This window comes from Typopeltis vanoorti, chromosome 26 (genome assembly GCF_054136105.1).
Source record: "Typopeltis vanoorti isolate ZY-2024b chromosome 26, IOZ_Tvanoo_1.0, whole genome shotgun sequence".
Lineage (NCBI taxonomy): Eukaryota > Metazoa > Arthropoda > Arachnida > Uropygi > Thelyphonidae > Typopeltis > Typopeltis vanoorti.
This window is the reverse complement of record NC_143574.1, coordinates 26,407,335-26,433,527: the sequence shown is the minus strand read 5'-3', so window position 1 is coordinate 26,433,527 and position 26,193 is coordinate 26,407,335. Positions and strand designations below refer to the sequence as shown.

The 26,193-nt window shown below is 35.7% G+C and overlaps 1 protein-coding gene across 3 annotated transcripts in view; it reads right to left on the bottom strand.

The window, feature by feature from the left end:
• LOC150092428 (uncharacterized) overlaps positions 1 to 26,193 on the bottom strand; it is a 353,827-nt gene that overhangs the window by 155,487 nt on the left and 172,147 nt on the right. For all 3 annotated transcript variants that reach the window (XM_090414980.1, XM_090414981.1, XM_090414982.1), the window contains 4 exons: positions 25,862 to 25,938; positions 20,699 to 20,716; positions 20,413 to 20,504; positions 6,597 to 6,650 (listed from right to left, as the gene is read on the bottom strand). In XM_090414980.1, the coding sequence (XP_090271106.1) occupies positions 6,597 to 6,650; positions 20,413 to 20,504; positions 20,699 to 20,716; positions 25,862 to 25,938 (241 nt within the window). The remainder of the gene's footprint in view (positions 1 to 6,596; positions 6,651 to 20,412; positions 20,505 to 20,698; positions 20,717 to 25,861; positions 25,939 to 26,193) is intronic.

Sequence of the window (26,193 nt, the reverse complement as noted above, 5' to 3'; positions counted from 1 at the left end):
ATAGGGTTATGTATTTTTCTCCAGTTGGTGAGAGTGATCATGAAATGATCACTTAGCCATATGCAGACTTCTGTGAAGAAAGAATATATGTGGAAGTTAAAGGCTGGTGATTACGACAAGCTTAAGAGGTAGCTTGGAGCTATAGCATGGATTGAAAAGTTGAGTGATAAGGAAATAAATACTGCTTGGGAACTGATTAAGAAATACAAAAACGCATCAATGTGTTGAAGGTCAAAAAATTGAATAAGGTAGGTGTAAAATGGATGAATGAGGGGATTAAGCATGAAATCTGGAAGAAGAAGGCACTTTGGAGGCAGTATAAGATGAATAATGGCAATAATCAGTTATATGAAGTGTATAAAGAACAAGCCAGGAGACTGACTCAGTAAGGACAACAAAAGTGCAGTATGAGCAAAAATTAGAGAATCAGACAAAAAACCCTAGAGAGAGAGTTTTTTAGATATCTGGCAAGTAGAAAGAAGAATGATTATGGTAAGATGATGTTAATGGATAAAAATTGTAGAGTGGTAACTGCTGCAGAAGACATTATTGAAGTACTCATTGATCATTTTATGACAATATTTCAACCTGATGATTGTGGAATCATCAGGAACTAATTGTAGAAGACATAAGAAAGGATGGCTTAATTGTGAGTGAGCATGAGGTAATTGAGGAAATAAATAACCTTGATGTCAATAAGACAACAGGATTTGATGACATACCACCATACATCTTAAGGGAACGTTTCAAGGAACTGACAGCAGCATTGGCATGCTTGTTTAATAAATATTACAATGCCACAGGTTCCAAGAGAGTGGAAAGAAGGTAAAATTGTTCCACTGCATAAAGGTAGTGATAAATCTGTGGCTAAAAATTATAGGCCAATCTGTATATTTTGAGTTTTTGTGAAGGTATGAGAGAGAGAGATTGGCGAGAAGTACGATACAGAAATGGGTTGATAACAGCAATATTCTCTGTAGTGGTCAGAATGGGTTTGTTAAAGGGCAATCGTGTTTTACCAACTTACTTATGTACTGTAACAAGGTGACAATGTCTTGGACAAGGGAGATGCATAGACAGTGGTATATTTTGATTTTGCAAAAGCTTTTGATAGATGGTCTCATAACAAGCTGTTGAAATGGATGGGATTGGATAACAGACTTCTTAGTTGGATCAGTGACTGGCTGTCACATTGGCATCAGAAAACTGTATATGGGAGTGCTTTATCCCAAAAGATGAAGGTCACTAGTGGTTTGCTGCAGGGGTTATGATACCATTGTATAAAACCTTGATCAGGCCTCATATGGATTATTGTGCACAGATTTGGTCACTGGGTTTTCATGGTGACAAAGATATGTCAGAAAGTATCCAGAGATGATTCACAAAGGTGATCAGTGGTCTTTGGAATGTGGAGTATGAAGACAGGTTAAGAGAATGTAAATTGCAAAGCTTCCTATTGGAGGAGGGGTGTGGATATGATTGAGACAGTCAGGGTTATTATCAGGTTGACATGGAAGAAATTTTTCATACAATGGGAGAGGGGAGGTAGAACAAGAAGCCATCCCTGGAAACTGTATAAGGAGTGTGTGAGCAGGAGAATGAAAAATAGAAAGTGGTTGGTGAGTGGAATGCATTGCCTGAGTGTATTGTGAACGCATTGAATTAGTTTAAAGCATGGTAGGATGAGCTTTGTGTGTGATGGTGTGTACTTCCCGTTGATGAGTCTCTGACTCCATGGAGGTCAGGTGTTAATAATAATATTTGTTAAAAAATATTTTTTCTCATTTTTTCTTTGGTACTAGGTACTATTATAGCTGTGACAATGCACTAAATACAGATGTACTCCTGACATTCCTAGGGACGTGTGTATAAAGGCAAACAGAGGCTCTGCCATTTATTGCATGTTAGAATGGAATCCAGAGAGGACCTCAGTGACTTTGAAAGGGACATGATTGTTGGAGCCAGGCTGGCAGGTGCATCCATGACCAGAACAGCTGAAATTGCACAAGTTAGTCAAGGAACAGTCTCTAAGGTTATGTCAGCATTTTAATCAACAAGACAAACATCATTAGCGAAATGCAATAATCGACAAAATTGCTTACTCCAAGAGGAAGAGACATTAGTGCACTGTACCATGAAAAACAGGTGGGCTACTGTTGAGCAATTGTGTGAAAAATTCAACACCACTTGTGAGAAATCCATTTCAACAAAAACTCTGTGCAGGGAACTACAGAGAGTTGAATATCACAGTCAGGTTGCCTTACACAAATCTTTGATCACTCCTGTCAATGCACGTTGTTGCTTCTAATGGTGCAAAGATCAGAGGCAATGGACTACACAACAATGGAGAGATGTGATATGGTCCAATTAATCCACATTCACACTTTTTGCTGTGGACGAATGTGTGTGTGGCATCAGCTGAAGGAAGTTTACCAGCCAGAGTGCTTGTTTCCAACTTTAAAATGTTTTGATAGTTCTGTAATGGTCTGGGCGCATTCTCATGGTATGGTTTGGGTCAACTTGTTGTATTGGCCACTTTGCCACATTAAACTGACATTCATTCTCCTTTACCCAGACTGTCAGTCTATCCAATTCATCCTGCAAAATTTTAACATTATCTGTATTAACTATTGCTCTACCCAATTTTACATCATCAGCAAATAACTGAACAGTTCCTTTCAGTTATCATTAATGTACAAATTAAACAGTAACAGCCCAAGAACAGAGCTTTGTGGCATGCCACTAGTCACAGGTCTTCTTCTGGACTCTACTCCTGAATAAAGTACTCTCTGATATCTCTCCATCAACCACCCTCTTACCTGCCCAACCAACCCTATATCCATCCCCATCTGCTGTAGTTTATTGATTAGAATTCCATGTGGTATCATGTCAAAGGATTTTGCAAAGTCCAGCAGTATCATTGTAAACCTATTACCTTTATCCAGCTCAGCTGTCACTGCAAATGTGAGCAAGTTACTGAAGCATGACCTACCCTTATAAAATCATGTCCCCCCCCCCTCTAAAAAAAACACAGAATCCCATTTCTATCTATCCATGCCTGTACTTTACTCTTTACCAACTTCTCCACTACCTTGAAAACTTCTGATATGCCGAGTGGTCGGTAATTTGCTACATCAGTCTTGGAACCTCCTTTATGCAATGGAACTATTATCCCCCTCTTTCCACTGGTTTGTCACCAGTGGTATTAGGCATTTTATGCATATTCTTACGTTCAGCTTCCTCACTGGTATCTATGTACATGCTCAACAGCTACCCCCCCCCACCTCCAAAAGCTCTACTTTCCCTGATTCTGCATATCCACTTTCACTTCATTTAACAATACTTTTACCAGACTCTGAATGCCAAATCCATTCAGATGCAAACCATCCTTCTTGTATAAGTCCTTTCACCCATCAAACTCTCTACACACACACATCCACAAACTCCACATTATTCCTCCTGCATAACCTACACATTGAGTCATTCAATATTATGGCCCTCCTTCTCAGCTCAACTCTGTCATACTGTGGCAACAGACTCACTTAACTTTCTCCCTCATTTCTTTTGCTACTTTATTTCACATCCTCCCTCATGCCATTCTTTTCTCCTTTTGAATCATTCATTCCAGTCAAAATGATCAACGCTTTCACTTTACTCTTTTGCACTCTAATAGTCTCACTATCACCATTAATTTTTGCACCTGGAAAGTATGATTTTGTGAATCTGTGCCAATCACACCTCTTATGGGCAGAATTGCCAGAAAGACTCGCTCCTTGATTTTTCCTTTTCTCTCTCTCTCTCTCTCTGTCTTAGTCAAACATTCGTTTCTCTTTTCTCACACTTCTTTTTTTCTGATATCAGCTGATCCAGTCACCACACGTTTCTACATTCACTGCAGCTCCCACTGTCCTGTGTATCACTCCACGTAACTAAGCTATCTCCCTCATTACAGCCAACTCTTCATTCTTTACATCTGTCATACTACTATTGTTTCAATCAACACTTTTGCTCTTTCTCTGAATCATGTGACTTTTAACCCCTGTTTCAATCCCATCTGCCATTACACTGTCACAAACATTTTCATACATATTCTCTGTTCTGCCCACTGCTTCAATCTTGCTTCAAGTATCTTGGTATTGATCGGTATCATAACTTTTAAGTGGAACAGTGTGAGTAATGATGCAAAGTTTGTTATGAAGGTATTTAATGCATTTGGTCTATTTAAGGTAGCAGTCCATTAAGTTAAGGGGATAACAAATCCCCCATTATTTTAAAATAAAGGTCAAAACCGATCTGGGTAGTGACCTCTCCTCATATTGTAAAACAGTAATACATCTCCTAGGAGCTGCGTTTTACATTATGAGAAAATATTAAGGATAGTGATGGATCTTGCTCCACCTTTGACACGAGTTGCCCTAGTGTTGTACCACCCAAGTGAAGACTTACGCTTGGACTCGCCGATAGTTCTTCGGCATGAAACTCTTAGATTTCGCTATTTTTCGATCTCTGAGTTTTGTATCCAGTTTTTAAAATAATGGGGGATTTATTATCCCCTTAACTTAATTTACGCCGCAGGAAAAAAATAGCCTCTTGGCTCATCGTAGCAGTCCATATTTATATAAAGGCCTAAATATTTAGCACATTGCAGATGCAGTTCAGGTCAAAGACATTTGTCATCATCAATATGATGATATGTGTGACTGGTGCAAAATATGCTATTCATGGGTTTATGATAATTAGCATTTGGGTTTTAGTGTTATGATTGAGTTATTGTAAAAATATGGTAGTAGTGTGTTTGGCAGGGGTGTATATTCAGGGTGTGCTAGGTGTGCACAACATATCCGAGAAATTCATGAAGAAATAATTTTTGAGCAGTCATTTATTTGAAATAAATGTATTTATTTATTTATGTCAATTATTTATTTAAAATAAATAGTCACGAACTTTTACACATATTAAGATACCCACATGATGACTGTAAATCAAATAAGGTGAGCATCGTTGTCAAAGCACATGTTGACTACTCGAGTATGAAGTGAGAGAAATGTGTTTCTGTACAAGAAATCTACCATTAGGAATCAACATGCATTTTTAACAGGTAAAGGTGAGTGCATGCAAACTGAGTAAAATTTGTATGGGAATTAAAGGTGTGCAGGCTCTGAACAGCATAAGCAAATTAGTTCTGCTCAACAGCTTATTTGTCACCAAGAAGTGCAGTGCAGTTAGTTATTCCTGGTAGTTTCCTGTTAGATAACTGTGTATTTTTCTTTTTCTTTTTTTAACTGACATCTATTTTTATTCTTCTCAACAATGGGAAACAGTGCTGAAGAGATCTTATGTACATGATTTTGAAACCAAGATTATGAAGTCAAGTTAAAAATTGTGAAAGATTGTAAATCATGTCTCCCTATCTTTTAAATTTATGTAGCATTTACATTTCAAAAACAAAGGACTGAACTGATGTATAAATAGAATGTTTTTTGTTTTTTTTAATAAAGTAAGTTTATAGAATTTAATGATTTTTTAATGTTGCTTTACATAGCACACCCCTGGAATACTATATGCTATTGGTGTTTATATGTCTTGTAATACTGTAGAGAGGTGGTGATAATGTCTGGATTCTTAGTAGTGCATACTAATATATCGATATGTTAATAGTAGCTCTGTATTGAGAGCCTGTGAATATCATTTATGTATACATTGAAAATAGTGTGCAATAATACTGCACCTTGAGGCACTCTACATTTGGTTTATATATCTCTGCTGTGGTTTGTACCTATTTTTGTTACCTGGGTTCTATTTGAAAGGGAACGGTTAGCTCTTCAGAAGGATTTGTATTAGCTGGAGAGATGGGAAAATGAATGGGGGATATCAGCCTAATGCAAACATAAGGTCCTGAAGTTTGAGATCCACTGATGGGAGGCTGCATACCGTTGGTGCAACTGTTCTAAGTGATGACTGATAGAAACTTGAAGTTTAGGGGACATATTACAAAGGTCACGAATGCAACCCAGATGATTATGATATAATACTGAGAGGGATGCTGGCCAGCAAAGAAAGAAGAGTGGTTATTCCATTGTATAAAGTCCCTGATCTGACCAGATCTAGATTACTGCGCTCAGATTTGCTCACTGGGATTTGAAAGGAATAAATTAACCTTGGAAGGAGTGCAGAGGCAGATATCATGACTGTACAATGTTAGTTAGGTAGAGAGAAGATGATGAAGTGATATGATTGAGACAGTTAAACTGTTAAGGGAGGACAGTTTAACTGTCTCAATAAGGAGCAAGGACAAGGGGACATTCTTGAGAGATACAAATGAAGAGGTGAGGAAGAGTGGGGGAAGAAATGGCTTTACTGAATGAAGAGTAGTTGGACAGTGGAATGCATTGTCTGATAGGGTAGTGAGAGTACAAAGAGTGAATAATTCTTTCTTTTAAGGTTACAATGCTCCAAAAAATTTATAACAATTACCATGACAGTACTAATTACATTAAACAGTATCTATTAAAGAACACCTCATTCAGTGAGTCTTCTGATCACATAGAGGTCTGTTAATGATTCAGTAACAATAATATAATAATAACATTTCTTACTTGCTTAGCCTGATTTTCTAGTTGTATTAATTCTGGTCCCCAGTGAGCTACTTGCTGCAAGGGAGAGAAAAATATGAAAATAGTAGCAGATAATTATTTTTATCATTTATTTAACAATGAAAAAAAAGCATTTCTGAATATCTGCAGTTTTATTTACATAACTGATATGATAAAATTTTATCAAAGCTAATCCTAGTATATTTATATTGAAACAAGCACAATTGTCATCACTCCTTTTTCTCAGTTAACAGACTTCACATTACACATATTAACAAAACTTCTAGATTACTTCCTTACATTCTGATCTCCAAACTATTCTTAGGCAGTGGTTCTGATAACCACCAATAAAGAATAGTTTGGTGGTGGTTTGCGAACATAAGGTACTCACTCTCCTTGAACAAAGAAATGGCTCTCATCTGAGAATATGACATTCTTCTACTTCTCCACAGTCCAATCTATGTACACTTTTGCCCACTGGAGCAAAAGTGTACATAGCTTTTTTCTTTTTCTGCATAGCTTTTGTCAACAGTTGTTTCTTATTTGGTCTGTGAGCAGTATTCCCTGCTATCAACAATCTTCAATGGACTGTCATGTCAGAAACATAAAGGTAGTATCATTAATCCCACTAGCTGCCAAGTCTCTATTCAAGTCTACAGCAGACAAACTTGAATTCATTTTGCTTTTCCTAACTGAATGAGTGTGTGAGTAAGTATACTTTTGCTTTTTCTGCCTACATTTTTTTTTTCTGCAGGAGAAAAGGTCCCTGTCTCCCTCTCTGTTAAAATCACATTAACAGTACCCAAACCAACACCACACTCATTGGCAATTTGTCTTTGAGTCATGGATGTGTGCTGAGAAAGAGTACATATTTTTGAATACTTTCTTGGAGATGTATCCATTTTATAGCTACACAAAATGAATAAAACACTATGAATGTCAACTTGTTTACACTATTAAAAATGCACAACACTATTAATAAACATCATAGAGACAGTTAAAACACACAGCACTTAACCAAAATAAAAATTGTGAACTAAAACAAAAGCCGAAAATAGTAAACCAAAACCAAAATTATTGTGAACGGAAACATAAACCAAAACTATTGTGAACTGAAACATAAACCAAAATTATTGTGAACTAAAACAAAAATCAAACCAAAACCAAAAACTTGATGAAAATTTGGCTTGTTCGGATGAATTTATTCTTCGCTACTGTATTTGTGCACAAATTTCCACACTTGGATTCTGAAGAAACTCTGAAAAGGATTCAGACATGACAGACTAAGGCAATATCATAATTCTGAAATTTTTCTTATTAGGAAAGTTTGAGGGAGGTTAGCGAGGAGGTTCTTCCAGACTGGCATGAAAAATTATTTAGAGATTAGTGGAGAGAAAGAAATACAGACCATCCCTTGAAGTTCTGTATAATGGCATAACGAGAAAGTTGCTGAGAGATAATCTTTTGCATGGTGACAAGCAATGCCAACTACTAACCATGCTTTGAAAAAAAGGCATTATGAATGAGTCAAAGTCTAACAATATAACATATGTTACTGGTTAAGTGAGACTTCTACAATGAGTTTCATGACTCTATGTAGGTCTGTTAATAATGTGATAATAATAACAATACTTGGAGATAACCAATCCTATCCTTCTCATGTGTCCTAGAATAGGGTGATTTCTCAATGAAAAACAGATGTTTTCATCAAATTCACAAACATCACTGTACTGGATCACAATCTTCAGAATTTTCATTGCATTCTGAGTTCTTAAAAAAATGGAGAGAAGGAATTTTTCTTGTTTACATTCACTCATATTAGTTCGTTATCACTGCCACTGATTATAGCACAATTAGATATAGCAACAACAGTTCTACAATCAGCATCTGTGAAATTGCCAATTGAAATATATTCAACAACATAGAACCAAGGTACATAAATAATTTTCCTATGAGCTAGAAAAATCTACAAAATTATCCCTTACATCAACTGTTGTGATAGTGTGGAAGGAGTGCATCAACAAACCTGTTTTACCTCAAGAGTCCAGTGATACAATAAATCCCAGCATTAAAAAAGCTTAGAGGAAGTTAAAAGGTTAAGGCCAAGTGAACTTTATAAACAAAGTACATTCATTAATAACAAAGCAACTAAGTACAAACAATAAATGAATCTTGATTAAAAAGCAATAAGAAAAAATATTAACTAAAAAAATATTTTAAATTCTTAAAAATATTGTAGTACTATGAAAAAGCAGAGAGAAATTAACTATACAGAGTAAAATATCAGTAAAAGATAAGTACATATTTGATCTTGTGTAAGAAATATGGTTTTCTAACTTGCAAAATGCCTTGGGAACATACAAATGAAAAAGTTATTGAAAATGAAAATGCAGATATATTATGAGGCCTTTAAAATTCAGACAGACATCTAGAACACAAGATTATTATTATAATACTCTCCATAGAGTCAGAAGACAATATATTTATCACACTGAATCTTAAGCTCCTTAACATTCCCTGCATTAATAACATATTCGGATAATATGTTCCATTCACTAACAATTCTCCATGTAAAAAATCTACTCCTCACACCACTCTTCACCACACATAACTTCCAGGGATGGCCTCTGGTTCTTCTTCTCTCTTGCCTTCTACTCTTTTCCTCCTATCAACCAACTCTGCAATCCACATTTCTTCAACCTCTCTCCATAGCCAGCATTCCAGAGTCCTGATACTGTCTTAGTCACTCATTTCTGGACCCTCTCCAATGTTTCCACATCACAGTGAAAACCAGGCGACCAAATCTGAGCACAACAGTCTAAGTGAGGTCTGACCAGTGCTTTATACAGTGCACAACCACCTCCTTATTCCTATATGTTAGAGTAGAGTACTTCTTATCATAGTAGCACTATGATGTGCAGTCTTTGCAACACTTGCAGTAAAGTTCAAGCGGCAATAACCACATTTACAGTATGCACTCTAAACTTCAGTCTACTGTTAACCATTACTCCCAAATCTCGAATCTTGTCCACTTCCTGCACTATAGCATCATTAATATAGTGCATAGCCTTATATTTCTGTACTCCAAAGTGCACTTATAAATATTTAAACTACAACTCCACTCCTTTGTCTAAGTCAAAAGTGTATTGAAATCTTCTTCCTGAAGGAAATTAACATCAACAATACGACCTATAATTCTTCCCAACTTTACACCATCAGCAGACAACTGAAGATCCCCCAGTCAGTCCACATGATATATCATTTGCAAACAAGTTAAACAGTAGGGCCCAGGAACAGAACCCTAGGGCATGCCACTGGTTACCCTCCTTTTTTTGAGACACTGCTCCATCATACACAACTTGGTGGTAAGATTCAGAAAGCCAATCACCAATACATCTAACTAGTATACTATCTATTTCTATACTCTGCAGCCAACTCGATGAGTCTTTGGACACCTCCAGGGAGTCCAAAGACTCATCGAGGGAGGGCACCTACACTACAACTCTCCGTCTCCACCACTCATCCACCAACTACTTTTATCATCTACACCAACGCCATCTACCGCTGATCACCACCACTTTCACATACAATCACAAACATCCATGCCCACGGCAGGATTTGAACCTGGCCTTTCGGCTGGAGAGCAGACACTAACCACTCGGCCATATATTACTGTATATGACTCTCAATTATCTAATACTTGTTACCTCATCATAAAATGCAAGTAAATTGCTAAAACAAAAGCTCTCCTTTACAAATCCATGATGACCATCATAAAGAATACTATGTACATCAACCCAATCTTGTATTCTATTCCTAACAAATCTCTCCAACACCTTGACTGCAACTGCAGTTATACAAACTGGTCTATAATTGGGAACTTCTGTCCTAAAACCATGCTTGTGGAGTATACTACTTTCCCTTCTTTTCATTTAGGAACCTTACCCATTGTAAGATGTTCATCAAATAACTAAGTCAAGGGCATAGCTAACTATTGTGCACATTTCTTAAAAATACATGGTGATATGTCGTCCATTCCTACAGCCTTATTAACATCTAACCCAATCAACACCTGACACACCTCTGATTCTTTCACTTACAGTTCTACTAATCCTTGCTTCCCTTCTACATATTGCTCAGCATCACTGACACCCGTATGACAATGCTGATAAAGTGCTTATTCAATATTTCTACTATATCCTTTGCAATGGTCACTCTACTGCCATGACTATCCACCAGTGTCAACATGAAACAATCTTTCTCTTGCTTGCCATATAGAAGAATTCCTTCAATTAACCTTGATCTGGCCATCCAATCTCCTCTTATATTGCACCTTTTCTTTCTTTACCATGCTTATCACCTTCCTGCCCTGCACTTTTACTCTTGATGGATCTGATTGCCACCACTGTCTAGTACCTCTTCCATAGCATCTTCTTTTCCAACACAGCTTGCTTGATTTCATTGTTCATTCATTTCACTTCTACTCTATTTACTCACTTAACCCTTGGTATTCAGTCATGCATTGCATGTGTCAGATACTGCCTTATAAATTTCCATGCATTGTAAACATCTTTTCTGTATAGCTCATCATCTACCCAACATATTGATGCCAGTTGACTACAGAGTTTCCCATAATCACCTGCTTTATAATTCCACATACATCCTTTTCTTGTTTCACCATTTCTCAAACAAGTACTTCGTGATCACTCTCAACAACTGGTGGGAGTGTTAATACCTCATTAACAACTACATCTTGTAAAGTTATCAATATCCAAACACTAAAGCCTCTAGTTGCTTCAGTCACATGCTGCTTAAGATATTTATCTTTCAGAAATTCAACAAAGTTACTCTCCTTATTCTCATATGCTACCTCCTCCTTCCAGTCTGTATTTCTGTAATTAAAGTCTCCTATCAGAATCATTTTCTTTTTACATGCCCAATCAATTTGCCTAAACATTTCATATTCAGTATTCTCTACATTCCCTGGCCTATAACAGCATCCTATCAGATATTAATTTCAACTTCGAACAACACAAATTCGAAATCTGCACATGTAGTATTAAACATCCACACTTTGTGGACACAATTCCTCTGCAGTCATTAACAGCACCCCCCCTCCTCCTCTTTTCACCCTCCTATCCTTCCGGAAAATTGTATATCCTTCCATTTCGATTTATGATATTACATAACATGATATTACTCAGGCAACCAAGTTTCGTTTATACTGATTATCTTTGGACATGCTGACATACTGATCAATGCAACAAACACAGCTCTCTTATTTCAAACACTACTTACATTTGTATACAAACATCTAGCTTCTATATCACACCTCTCTCTCTTTAGTCTCTGACCACTCCTGTTTCCCTGATCCTGACTCTGATTGTCATACAGACCTGTCTCATCCTCACCTTTATGCACTCCATCACCTTGTACTACCACAACCACATTCTTCAACCTCATATCTTCCTCCAATCATACAACACGTTACCTGTGCTATCCTGCTTCACAAGTATCCTTTAATCCTTAGTAACATTAACTTCTTGATTCTGTGCCTTCTCTGCAAACAACAGTCTTTCTAAATGCCCAATCCCAAACTCATTCATCAAATGCAATTCATCAACTTTAAACCATCCCAGCTTTCTTTCCTTCAAATTCACTCCACAGATTCACAAACTGAACCCCTTTTGCCTCACATAACTTGGCCATCTTGCTATTCATGATCTCTGCTCTACTTCTCAACTCACTGTTGTCATATCTGGGCAACATGGTAACAACTTTTCCTACAACACTATTATCCTTTATCTCTTACAACAGCTCCCTCAGGTCTTTCCAAATCTCAACAAATTTGGGTGCATGAAGCTGCTCCAAATTTGGGAAGCACTCATTTCCAGATCTTCAGCCTAATGGCCAAGACTACTCAATGTAGCCCACTAATGAGTGCCATTTAGGACACTAGGCCCAACTTTGGTTGCTTTTCTTCAGCATCATTTACCCAATGGCAGTGGCTGCATGCATATATCATTGTTCTGTGTTCCCTGATGATGGCAATTTGACTTTTCCAAAATATCAGAAGTATTAGTTAGTCATTGTAATTAATATTCATTATACGTTATAATTCCTTCAAAAATAACAGTTATAAACAGTCCATGTATATGTCTTTCTACTAGAAACACCTTTATACTATGTGTGTTAGCAGCTGAAATTTTGTATACAATCAAGCTGAACTCTTTGGACAAGCAAGATTTCAGGAGATATTGACAAACTGGATTTTTTTTTATATTTTAATTATTATTTTTTTATATGGTTCTCACCCACAAAAGATTATCAGTGAACCTATAGTACATTTGCACAGTGGGTGGACTAAGCATTCCCCCCACTCCCAATTTTATCAATGACAATTTATCAATTACAAAAAACAATATATATATATACACACACACTGTTTTTTGTAATTTATTTTATTTATTTATTTTTACATCATTACAGTGAGTTTGTTGAGGGGAACATTCATTACTACATTGATAATTTCCCATAATGATAATTTGCTGCAGTATTAAAGGTTTCATGATCAAAAATCATCACAACAACGTCATGAATTCCTTCAGACACATTTTCCTTAGTACCTCGTAACTGAAATCATTAACAAATTATGACTGCTAAGCCATTATAATTGCTCATTCTCCTAAAAAATGTTTCCTATACTTCTCTAAGTATTTCTTGATGGCCAGTCCTTAATAGCTTGAAGGACTGTTAAGGAATCTGTGAAAAATATAAACTCCTTCAGGTTTTGTTTGTCCAAATATTGCAGTGCTGTGTTAATGGCTATTAATTCTGCATGCGTTGCATCCAATACTGTTGGTTGTTTTTAGTTCTATATTATCAGTGCCATAGATGAGTACGCCACTCCCAGAATTGCCATTTGGATTTTTAGAGCCATCTGTGTAGATCTTTATTGAGTCAGGTCCATATTCCATTATTTTTGAAAGGGCTAATGATCTCAAGATTTCAGGGTTTTCTAGGTTTTTTTCTCATGTTTCCCTAATTCAGAGTTGATAACTATATTTTTCCTGTCTTCATTTGGAGGAAATGCTGGATAGTCGACTATTTTATTTGGACAATCCAAGGATATTTCATTTAAACAAAATAAAATAAATAAAATTTTATTTTATTTACATAAACAAACTACATAAGGATTCCGAAATAATCTTCCAATGGATCCAATCCCATGTGGGATTAAAGGGAAATAAAACTGCAGATGAAGTAGCAAAAATGGCTGCAATATCAAGTGATACCACAGATTTCAATCTTTTTAAAACCACCCAAAAAGAAAACATAAAAAGAACACTTCTTCAGGACATGACTCACCACTGGTACTCAGCAGAAAATCCAGGAGCTACCATCAACTCCAAGTTTAATCGCAGTGCGACTACCATGATCTCTCGCTTCAAGACCGGCCACACAAGACCAATCAAGTTTAGCAATGCATAAAAGTCTTCCCCACCTGCAAAATCTGTAACATCAAGGAAGCATCACCAATGCATTTGCTAAACTGTATGAATATTTCCAAATGTGAACTCTATAACAATCCAAAAAAGGTGCTGTATAAAATACATGAACTTGACCTCTATGATCTGGTGTAATAATACCATGGGATAATAATAATAAAAAAAAAAAATGTTTCCTATACTAACATTTTGTTTTGAATATCCTAGTTCCATAGGTCATGCATTAAAGACAGTGCTGAAACTAAGACAGGAAGTGACAGGATGCTATTCCAGTTATATTTTTTGTAAGGCTCAAGCTATCCTTCTACCTTTTCTAGGACTTATAGCATCCTGGAAGTTTCAGGATAACTCGTAAGATAATAAGACATACACTCGGGTCTCTTTTTATGCAAATCTTTTTTATGCGGTGCATAACTTCAAAACTTAATGAACAGCGCGTTGCCGCACATTCTGGCATAACGTGAGTAACATGTAAGCAGTGAGTGTCCGTGAAGTTTAATTTTGCATGTGAGAAAGCATTCATATTTTCATTATCAAAAGTCTAAATTTTGCTAATTTTTATTTTAAAGATTTAATTTGCCCCAATAGAGAAAAAAAAAAAGTACCAAAGAAAAGCAATTTCTTTGGAAATGAAAATTGTAATTTTAGATCGCTTAGCAAAAGGATAGGGATCTACGGCGATTGGTAAACATTTTAATTTAAACGAATCTACTATAAGAGCAATTAAAAAGAATGAAGTCGCAATAAGAAAATCTGTCATTTCTGACACAAAACTAAGTGCCAAATTATCATTGTACTCAAGAGATGCTTTATTAGAAAAAACGGAACGAGCGCTCGTAATTTGGATTGAAGAATTAACACAAAGAAGAATTCCTATAAGTGGTTATTTAATTAAACAAAACATTCTTCGGTTTTATGAACAGATGAAGCAATTGGAGCCATCTACTTCTGCTTCTCAGGCTGACAAAGAATTTTCGGCTAGCAAAGGATGGTTAACTGGGTTTAAAAAAAAAAAAATGCACTTCATTACATGAAGATCACAGGTGAGGTTACAGGAGCAGATGAAGCAGCAGCCAAAAATTTTCAAGAGAAGTTAGTCAAAATTATTGAAGATGGTGGATATTGTCCCAATCAAGTGTTTAACGCTGATGAAACAGGATTGTTTTGGAAGAAAATGCCTAGTCAAACTTGCATCACAAAGTCTGAGAAAAAAGCAAGTGGGTTTAAAGCAAGCAAAGATTGAGTGGCGTTGCTACTTTGTAGCAATGCATCAGGAGATCGAATGTTGAAACTCCTCCTAGTAAATCGATCTCTAAGACCACGTGCTCTAAAACGCAAAGATCTAAAACAGCTACCGGTACATTGGATGGCTAATACAAAAGCCTGTGTAACAACTGCTGTATTTACTGAATGGTTCAATAATTGCTTTGTACCAGAAGTGGAAACATATATGAAGCAAAAAGCTCTCGATTTTAAAGTTTTATTAATTACTGACAATGCACCAAGTCATCTGCAGAACATCCAAATGGCAGGTAGTGTTTTTTCCACCCAATACAACAAGCATTATTCATCCATTAGATCAAGGCATAATTGCTACTTTTAAAAAATATTATGTTAAGCACACATTTCAATTTACGTGGGCTGTTCAATAAATAATAAGACTAATTTTACTGCGAAACCACTCATCACAATATTAATTTCTGTGGAATAAAGAAATGTTGCTGTCTGTATTAACAAAAGAGGTTGATAGATGGTGTATACGGGCTGATGTGCCAGAGTGTCACGTGACTAAACGCAAGCTTGTTTCGGCGTGCCTACGAGTCGCGACCAGTTGTCGTAATGGAAGCGTCCTTAGAACAGTGTTATGCGAATATTAAATTTTGTGTGCATTTGCAAAAATCGGGGCAAGTGTTTTTTGCTGGCATAAAACTTTTAAGGAAGGAAAGCAAAATGTGGAAAATCTTGAACGTGAGGGAAGACCCTTCAACGTCCATCACAGAGACAATGATCAACACAGCAGCAATTATCATCAAGCACGTCAAAAGGAAGCGTCCGTTGCTGAAGAATGGCTTCTTATTGCACTGCAGTAATGCAAGGCCACATATTGCTGGTTGTGTAGTGGACGTTTTGCAGAACAACACAGATATCCTACCACACCCTCCATACAGTCCTGATCTCGCACCATGCGATTTCTGGCTGTTTCCTCAGCTCAAGAAACCACTAAGAGGCTGCCATTTCGAAAGCAACAAAGCATGTGTAAAAGCTGCGGAGGCGGTTTTGAAAGAACTCTCAAAAAACGGACTTTCACATGTGTTTAAGAAGTGGACGCAACGTTGGGACAAATGCTTTACTTCGAAAAAGACCATGTAAATGATGACTATTAAAGGTAATCTGTTTTCTGTATAAATATAGTCTTATTACTTATTGAACAGCCTATGTATATTGGATAAACTAGAAAATGAATCACTAACAGTAACTGACGTTTGAAAAAAATTTTCTATTCTGGACTGCTTAAATCATGTTGCATCTGCTATTGCTGAAATAAGACCACAAACTTTAAATGCCTGCTGTAAAGCAGCTTGGCCTGGATGTGTTGCAAACAGCACAACCATGCAAACATCTACATTATCAGCTGAAATCATTACTTTGGCACAGGAAATTGGTGGAGAAGGTTTTGATACATTTAGCCAGAATGATGTAGACGAATTGCTTGTGGATAAGGCCTTACGTGATGATGATATTATAGGATATCGATTAACTTTAAATATCATCGAAGATCCAGAAAAGGATAGTCAAGGAGAAGAAAAACCTGTCCCCCTCACTACAAATATAATTCGTGAAGGTCTTGAACTGTGCAATAAATTAGAAAATCATTTTCTTGTTAATGACACAAATTCTGAACGACCCTTTATATTCCAATGTGAGCTGAACAACTGTATGTCTCGATATCACGAGCTGTATAAAAAATTAGTAAAATCATCATCACAAAGTATAATCACTGATTACATTGTCAGAAGAAAAAATTCAGCACAGAACGAGGGTAAAGCTAATTCTGTTTGTGAAGTACCATTGCCTTTACCATACAGATCTGATGCGGTGACTATCTCTTGTGGTGATGAAAGTGATTTTGCACCAGTTCGCAAACGTTGCTGAATATTGTGTAATAGTGTTAAATTGTGAATGAAGAATTTTATGATTTATTAATACTTCATCCATGATTTAACATGAATTGCATTTCCTGAGCTAAGTTTGCTCCTAAATAAATTGTAATAAATTTAGTTTAATCCTTTATCCAAGTGTGTGCAAACAAAGTTTGCACCTGAAAGTATCTTCAGGACTGGGGTAAAGTAGTATAACACTGGGCAACTCCTTGCAAAGGTGGAGCAAGATACCAACACTCCTATCTCAGTATCTCCCATAATGCCAAAACACATCTCCTTGCGGATATATATAATGTCATGCATTAAGGGAAGGGCCACTACCCAGACTAGTTTCGATCTTTTTTTATTGAGGTCTCTTCAGTGGGAGCCAGGCCCCACTGAAGTTGGTAGCTTGCTCCACCTTTGCAAGGAGTTGCCCGGTGTTGTACTACTTTACCCCAGTCCTGAGATACTTTCAGGCGCAAACTTTGTTTGCACACACTTGGATAAAGGATTAAACTAAATTTATTATAGTCTGACCAAGTGAAAAATAAATTTTCAATAAATAAATTGTAATTTAAACACTTACTGTTAATTGTTCATTGAAATAATAATTGTAATTTTTTTTTAGTCATTTTATCTTGTATAAATTATTAATATAACTTGTAAATGTATCCTAAGTGAACTGTAATATATGCATTTTATTTGTTGTTACGGAAAGTGAAAGTATTTCTAACGGACTCTGCTAATGTGATTTGATTGGCTGCTGTCAGAAAAGTAAGTTATTTCATGATAGTGTGTGCCTTAGCACTGAGAACTGTACAACGATCCCATGATAATTTTGTGGTTTGGGCAGGGAAAAGAGAGAGGATTTATGAGATAGAGGAAGAAGGAACCAGAAGGAAAATGGAGTGAGTGTAGATAGGTAGTGAGATGTGACCTAACCTGAGATCGAACGTCGCAACAAAGATTTGGAAGCTTGTTCTGATTTTAATGAATCTTACTTCGAACTCATAACTATTTATAGTTTCCTATCACCTCGTAAAGGAATTTACCTGAATGAATGGATAATAATATGATTGAGATTTATCGTAAGACAAGTTATTACGAGCAAGAATGTTGTCTAAAGTGGAAGATTATCGAGTGCCATAATGTGCAAGCTATGATCATCATACCGGTAAGAATATCCATTCTATAACTAACATGTGATAGTGATGCTTGTGTCCGAAGAACATGGTAAAATTTTGTGTTGCTATCACTCAATCAAGCTAGTCCAGCTTGATTGAGTGATATTATAATACATTTCCTTGTGAAACAAAATGTGAGAAACTTCATTAAAGAAATAGTTTGTGTTTGAATGTGTTATCTAACAATGCATATGTATATTTAAGACTCAACCTTTTAAGAACTATTTTAATCCTCTGATAGATATTGAAGTTGCCAGTTAAGTGCTTGATAAATTGTAGTTTATGAATATTTCTCTGAGACTAAAAAGAATTAACTTTTAAATGTTTTGCTGAATATGGATGTTGTTTAACCACCTTACCGGCCATTATGGATCAAATACATCCTCATACGCTTCGTATCCATCATATATTTTAATGTAATATCAATGGTATTGCAATTTTAATATGCACTTCACATCCATGATAACCTTGACGTCTTGGCCGGTAGCATGATTAAAGTGAAACTAAGTTGAAATCATAATGGATGAGAATTGTGAAAGCCTCATACATAAGTTCTAGCAGAATCTAATTTCTTTATAGAAGGCATAAATTGTTTTCTAATTGTATTGATCTTAACAGAGTTCTTGTTTCTTATGTAAGAATAATTTTGTGAGAGAATTAAATATCTTGTTTAACTTGATTCTTATGCTTGCCTAATTTCAGTTTCATTGCACCGCTCATTAAAATACGAATCTTGCAGGAAACCCTATATATAAGTAAGACAATTTTGGCCTGTAGTAAGTTCTTATAGCTGTAGTACTAATTGGTGCTCGATTCCTTCACAAAAATTGTGTGATTTCAAACATAGAGTGGCGCAGTATAATAAAAATTTTCTTTATGTTTGAAAGTGGAGTCAAACAACAGCTAGCAAATATAAGATTGGATGAAAGACAGAACCAACAATAGTGACGATAATTCTGATGACAAAATGTAAAAAAAAAATATCACTTTTCAATAAAATTAAATGAATAAAGCTTTAAAATAAACTTAGGCATTCTTATATTTCTGAATTTTTATAAACTTTTTTATGCGATTTTAGGTTTATTTTAATTCATTGCTTTGGTTTTATGCAGTTTTAAAAAAGTATGGAACGTATCCCTAATTTTTCAACATAAGTTAGGTCTTTTTTGTGCGATTTTTTAAATGCTGTTTTCTGTGAAACGTATCTACCGCATAAAAGGAGACCCAACTGTACCTTGATTTCACACTGTATCAAAGTATCAATTTGTTGATTTTGTAGGCACAATTCTCCTCATTTCCCATGAACATCCTAATTATTTTCCCTACTTCAAGCACTGAATTAATATGCTACATTAGGAGGAAAGCTGTAATTTTATGGAAAAAAAAAAAGCATAAAATTAAATAATAATGTGATATAATTATACTCCACAAGAAATTATACTCTCATTTGAATATATCACAATTCAAGATATTTCAAAATATTTCTAGAGGAGCGTCGCTACCAATATCAGTTTCGATGATTTATTGATATCTCATCAGTGTGAGCTAAACCACTGGAAATATTGGGAACTAAATGGCAAAATTCATATTTCCATTTACAGGAAAAATGCACCTGGATATAGAAATTAATGTGAAGTCAACAGTCTCTATCTACAAGATTAGTCATGAAGATATTTCACATACAAACTTTTGTTTACTCACGATTGGGTAAAATAAAGATGAAAATAAGAATATAATTTCTTGTCAAGCATAATTTATTTCTCAATGAAAAACATACAACAATAACCTGAATCCAATATGAAAATGCAAGGTAATTAATAGTAATAGAAGATCAGTGTTAATATTGATTTATCTGCATATATGAAAGATATGCAAAGAGGTGCAGTTAATTATTTTCATATTATAATAGCACTGCATTCATAGATTTGAAAATATGTAAACAATATGTTGTATCAATAAGAATATAATAGGGTTATGTACCTACTGGATTATAATACGAAATTCCCATATTCTTTAGTGTAGGAATAGCAAGATCTGTCCTCCAAGTAGTGGGATTGCATGAACCTCCAAGAAACACTAGAGGATAAGGGAAAGGGATAGGTAGGGAATTAACTCTGCTGAAGATCAAAATAAATAACTTACTTAGCTAAAATATTAAATGAGAAAAATATTTCCCATATTTTTAATTATATGACTTCTATAATGTCATTGTTTGACAAATTATCATTTACATTCCACAATATAAGATATTATACAAATGAAGAACTCACCTTCATATTTTGAAGGACCTATAAGAGAATAAAAGTACTTTGATTTTTTAAAAAGCAAATATACTACTTTATCACTAGAATCATAAACATTTTATTTATTTTCTTTATGTGTTTTTAATTTTATTCAAAAATTTTACATAAATAAATATGTAAAAATTCAATAATGGATAGATACTGCAAAGACAAAATTACAATTTTTACACTCAAAATCAGGACATTTTATTTTCAACTACCATGAACCTGGCATTGTTCAGTGAAATTTACCAGAAGATAGTGCAGAGATTCAATATATATATATATACATATATATAAAATAAATAAAGAAAGAAAATAAATTATAAAATTAATAAAAAAATTGTATCACTAAGATTAAAGGCATTTCCTCAAGGTGCCTCAAAACTTCCAATAATGCTGCCAAATTTTGAAGGTCCTGTCATTATTTTCTGAAGGGTTATGGCTGCACAGAAACACACTTTTACTATTAAAGATTTCCTCACTAAAAGTTTATCTGACCTCTGGAATGTTGAGTATGAGGAAAGATTGAGAAGATGTGATTTACAGAGTCTGGTGGAGAGAAGGAAGACGGGAGATATGATAGAGACCTACAAGTCGGTAAGGGGTTGTTATAAGATCAATGGTGGAGAAGTTCTACAGAGAATAGTGGGAGATCAGGGGAGAACCAGAGGTCATCCCTGGAAACTGTATAAAGAGGGTGTGAGTAAGGGAGTGAGAGGCAGTTTTTTTTCGTGCAGAGTTGTGAATGATTGGAATGCCTTGCCTGAGAGTGTAGTGTCGGCAAGGAGTTTGAGTGTGTTTAAGACACGGTATGATGATGTGTGTGTGTGTGTGTGTGATAAAAGAACCTCCCAGATGAGTCTTTGACTCCATGAAGTCTTGGGAAATAATAATAAAAAAAATAATAATAATAATCTGCTAGGATAATGCCAGAAAATGAGGATTTTTTAAGAAGTGACCAAAAAACAATACATTACATTACAGTTTTAATGAGGCCTTTTATCATATGCAATAATTCTCCTATATCTGTTTGGTAGGCACCTCTCATCAGCTTATACATCTCAATCATATCATCCCAATTCCTCCTATATGCCAAACTTTGAAGACCACATTCCCTCAAACTCTCATCATACTTGATATTCCACAGTCCTGAGAGAGTCTTCATTATTTGCCTCTGCACTTTCTCCATGTTCTCTCCAGAACTAGGGGACCATCCATGGAAGTTGTGCAAGAGTGTGGTTAGTCGGGATGTGCAGACCAGATTTTTTGCATGAAGAGCAGTGAATGAGTGGAATGGGTTGCGAGTTCCCTGCTGGTGAATGAATTCAAGGAGAGGTATGATAGGTTTTGTGTATATAACAGTTAGTTTGGGTCTCCCACGATGAGTTTCCAAATTCCATGGAGATACCGTATAATAATAACAAGAATAATAATAATAAAAGGTATAAGGTTATGCATTTTCAGCTGAAGACACTGCAGTCCAAGTATTATATTAATGGGAATTTGAAACAGGTGACTGATAAGGCCCATGATAAAAGTTTAATGGAGTGAAACAGCACTAGGAAAGAATTAAAAATAGAAGCGCCTCTGTAGTGCAATTGGAAGAATGGTACGTAGCGCCCTTCAATTGGAAAAGGCCTAAGTTCGATTCTCGTCATGACGGGAGGAATCTTTATATGGACTTTTACAATCGAAAGTGAATTAGCCGATCTCATACGGAGGTAGCAGGGTTTTTTTTCTCCCAGAAACTCAGGTTTTTCGTCCTGCATACAGACAAATCGGCTCGAGACGGAGAGTTGTACAATAGGTATCCTCCTGCGATGAGTCTTTGGACTCCTTGGAGGCGTCACGAATAATAATAATAATAATTTATTTTTTCCAGTATTTCATCTTGGTTATAAATACATCATCAGGGAGTGCAAAATAAGACTTGTAACACACACACACACACACACACACACACACAAAGGGCAGCAAAAAACTGACTGATAACAAGTGGACAAAAGACTACAGTCCTAACTAGGTGGGGCACCCTCTATGGACACCTATTGACAGCCTAAAATGTAAACTGGAAGAATCTCAAAGTATTAGTGTTTCCTATATTTTGGAAAGTTTTGTGCAACTATGTTTATTCAAATTAGGCTGATTTTTAAGAGCCGCAGCAGATCTAAAAACAGTCTTTCTCTTCTAAATTTACTGTGATGGAGCATGATGGTATTTTCCCAATTGATTCTGTGAGCTGTATCCAAAGTTAATGATACTGATATCCTAATAAGCTTTGACATCACCTCATTGTTCACTCTTGATGTCACTACCTCTTTTCCTCTGTTATCCATTCTGGTAATTTCTCTTGGAAGAACAAAATTTATAAACAGATAGAGGGTCCCTCTATGGAGTCTCCCTCTCACCTCCCTTTGAAATTTTTTTATGTAAGATTTTGAAAAACAAGTTCTTGACTGAGTCCATCTCAAACCGTCTTTCTGGTTAAGATATGTAGATGTGATTTCTATTTGATCACATTGAAAATGGAAGCTAATAATAGTCTAGCCTTTCTAGACACCTTGGTCATTTGCCTCCCTAATGGTTGTCCTTTTCAGTATTGGAAACCAAGTCACAGAGAGAGAGAGAGAAAGAGAGATACATTCACAAACTTTCCCATCATTCCCTTCTCCCTCTCAACAATATAATGTCATAAAATCACTAACTCAGAGCTTATAACCTCTGCTGCAAGAGAGGTCTCATTGTTCCAATGAGACCTCTCTTGCAGCAGAACTCAATTAATACACCACACTTTTCTATCTAATGGCTACAGTTCCCATAATATCAAAAAAAAAAAAAAAAAAAAAAAAAAAAAAAAAATCAATCCTTCCCCAAAAATCCACGACCTTCTCTTCAGAAAGATTTTAGTAATGCTATCACCATCCCTATGCCCAAAACACATCAGAAAAAATATCTAGAATCTCAAAGTAATACAATTTTTGCACCACTTTCAAGCTCCACTTAAAACTTACTATCCTTATCTGCTCCATTAAAGACAAACTCCCTCCCCTCTGAGTTCCAGGTGTACATAGAGTTCCTTGTTCCTGCAAGTTGGTCTACTAGGGCAGACAGAAAGATCAGCTACCATCCAAATGGAAAAACATAAAATAATGTATCTACAGTCATGATTGTAGTCAATCTTGTCTTACAGACCATTCTTTGGATATAGCTCACAGAATCAATTGAAAAAAGACCATCATGCTCCATTACAGTAAATTTAGAAGAGACAGACTGTTTTCAGAATCTGCTGTTGCTCTTAAAAATCAACCTAATTTGAATAAATATGGTTGCATAAAACTTCCTACAATATGGGAAACACTAATACTTTGAGATCCCAGTTTACATCCTAGGTCGCTGACAGGTGACCATAGAGGGTGTCCCACCTAGTTAAGACTCTAATCTTTCATCCACATGTTTCAGTTAGTTTTGTGTTGTCGTTGTGTGTGTTACGTCTCATTTTGTACTCCTGACAATGTCTCCGAGATGAAATACTGGAAGTATTAAATACTATTTTTAATCCTTTCCTAGCACGGTTTCACTACATTAAACTTTTATCAGGTTTTTTTCCCGGCACTTAAGCAGGGCCAATAAAACCAGACACCTGCAAGTGATGATGGACAAAAAGTTGGAGTTGAAGAGCCACAATGTTAACGTGTTAAGTCCACATCTGGAATAACGTACTCAGATATGACCACCTGAGTTCTGTGGAAATGGAGACACAGTTGAAAAGATCAAGAAGAATGTAATCCAGAATATCTGGCCTATGAAATTGTGCATATGAGAACAGACTGAATAAATGCGGTCTTCATCTGAGAAAGGATGAATGAAAGAGCTGCAATATAGACAAGCTGATAAGGAGATTGCATAATAGAGATACAAATGAGACTGTGCAGTTCATGTCAGGGTGAGAGAAGATATAAGGTTACCTCTAGAAGCTGAGCAGAAGCATATGGGTAGAAAAAATGTAAGAACCAGGTTCTTGACTGGCATGTAAAATGAGCTACCATTCAACGTTGTGAGTGTGTCATCAATAAATGTGTTCAAGGAGAGAGATGACAGATATGTAGCCAATGAGTGACATAGAAGGGGCCCATCCCTTGATGATTTTTAGACACCCAAGAGGAGCCTGCATAATAATAATAATGATAGTAAAGTGTTCAAAAGCAATAATTAAAAAGATCAGTGTCTAAAATGTTCAAAGCACATTTTTGAGCATCTAACTGCTTAAAACATGTCAAGTGTTTCTACTCTCTTTTAACTTCTTGCCCATGTTAAGAAGTTAAAACTTCTTAACTTTAAGAAGTTAAGTACATGGGCAAGAAGTTAATGAATGATGAAATTAGATGGAAATATCAATTTCTTTATCATCTCCAATCCAATTCATCTGCATGCTTGGATTGGAGATGATACGATAATTCCAATTACCGTATCTGCCAGCATATAAGACGCACCCCCATTTTTATACGCATTTTTTAGGGAAAAAAAATTTTTTTAGATCCTCTTCCTGATTCCACCGAGTTCTTATCATTTTCTCAGTTGGGGTGGCCCGAAATGCTTCTCTGCAGCCCATGTTCTTTAGCACACGCAATCACACGTAGCTTGTATGCAATACTGTAGCAATACCGACATTTTTCAGCCATAATTTACCAAGAAATTTAGAGAAAATTTAACGGCAGAAATTTATCGCCGTTTACAACAACCACAACAACAACTGAAAAGTTTAAACGAAAAGAAACACAGCTGTGATCGTCAATGAGAGCGCATGCGCATCCACTGAACTCTATGTAACTGGAATGCTCTCACACAACGCGAGGAAGCAAGAAAGAAATCGAGTAACTCGGAACAGAGAAAATTTCCAGAAATGAAAGTAATAAAAAACTGAGTATCAGCATAAAAGACGCACCCTGTTTTTCAGACCTATTTTCAAAGAAAAAAGTGCATCTTATACGCTGGCAAATATGGTAATTGAGGAATTATTGCAATTCATTATAATTAACATAACACAATGCATTCTCATATGCATAACAAGTTTCCAGACTAAAATTATGTATATCAACAAATAAAATTATTGCAAAAGTTTCAAATTATTGGTAATACATTCTAACTTACGTGACATTGTTTTTCTTCTTGTATTAAGACATTTAGCTTCTTTTGAGCATTTTGATAAGGGAGTTGGTCGGGATATTCTAAATGATTAAAATGAGATATCTGATAAATAAATTCATAACATAATTAGAATTTTCACATGTAGCTGTTGATCTCCTTCTTATATATGAGGGTAGTCTGAAAAGTTCTCGCCCTAACAATGAAAAAACAAATTTATAATTTCAAAATTATTTTTAATTTTCAACAATCTCCCTTAAGACTAATACACTTATTCCAGTGATGCTCCAGCAGCATTATCCGGTCCTTGTAGTGGTTCTCACGAAGATCTGCAAAAC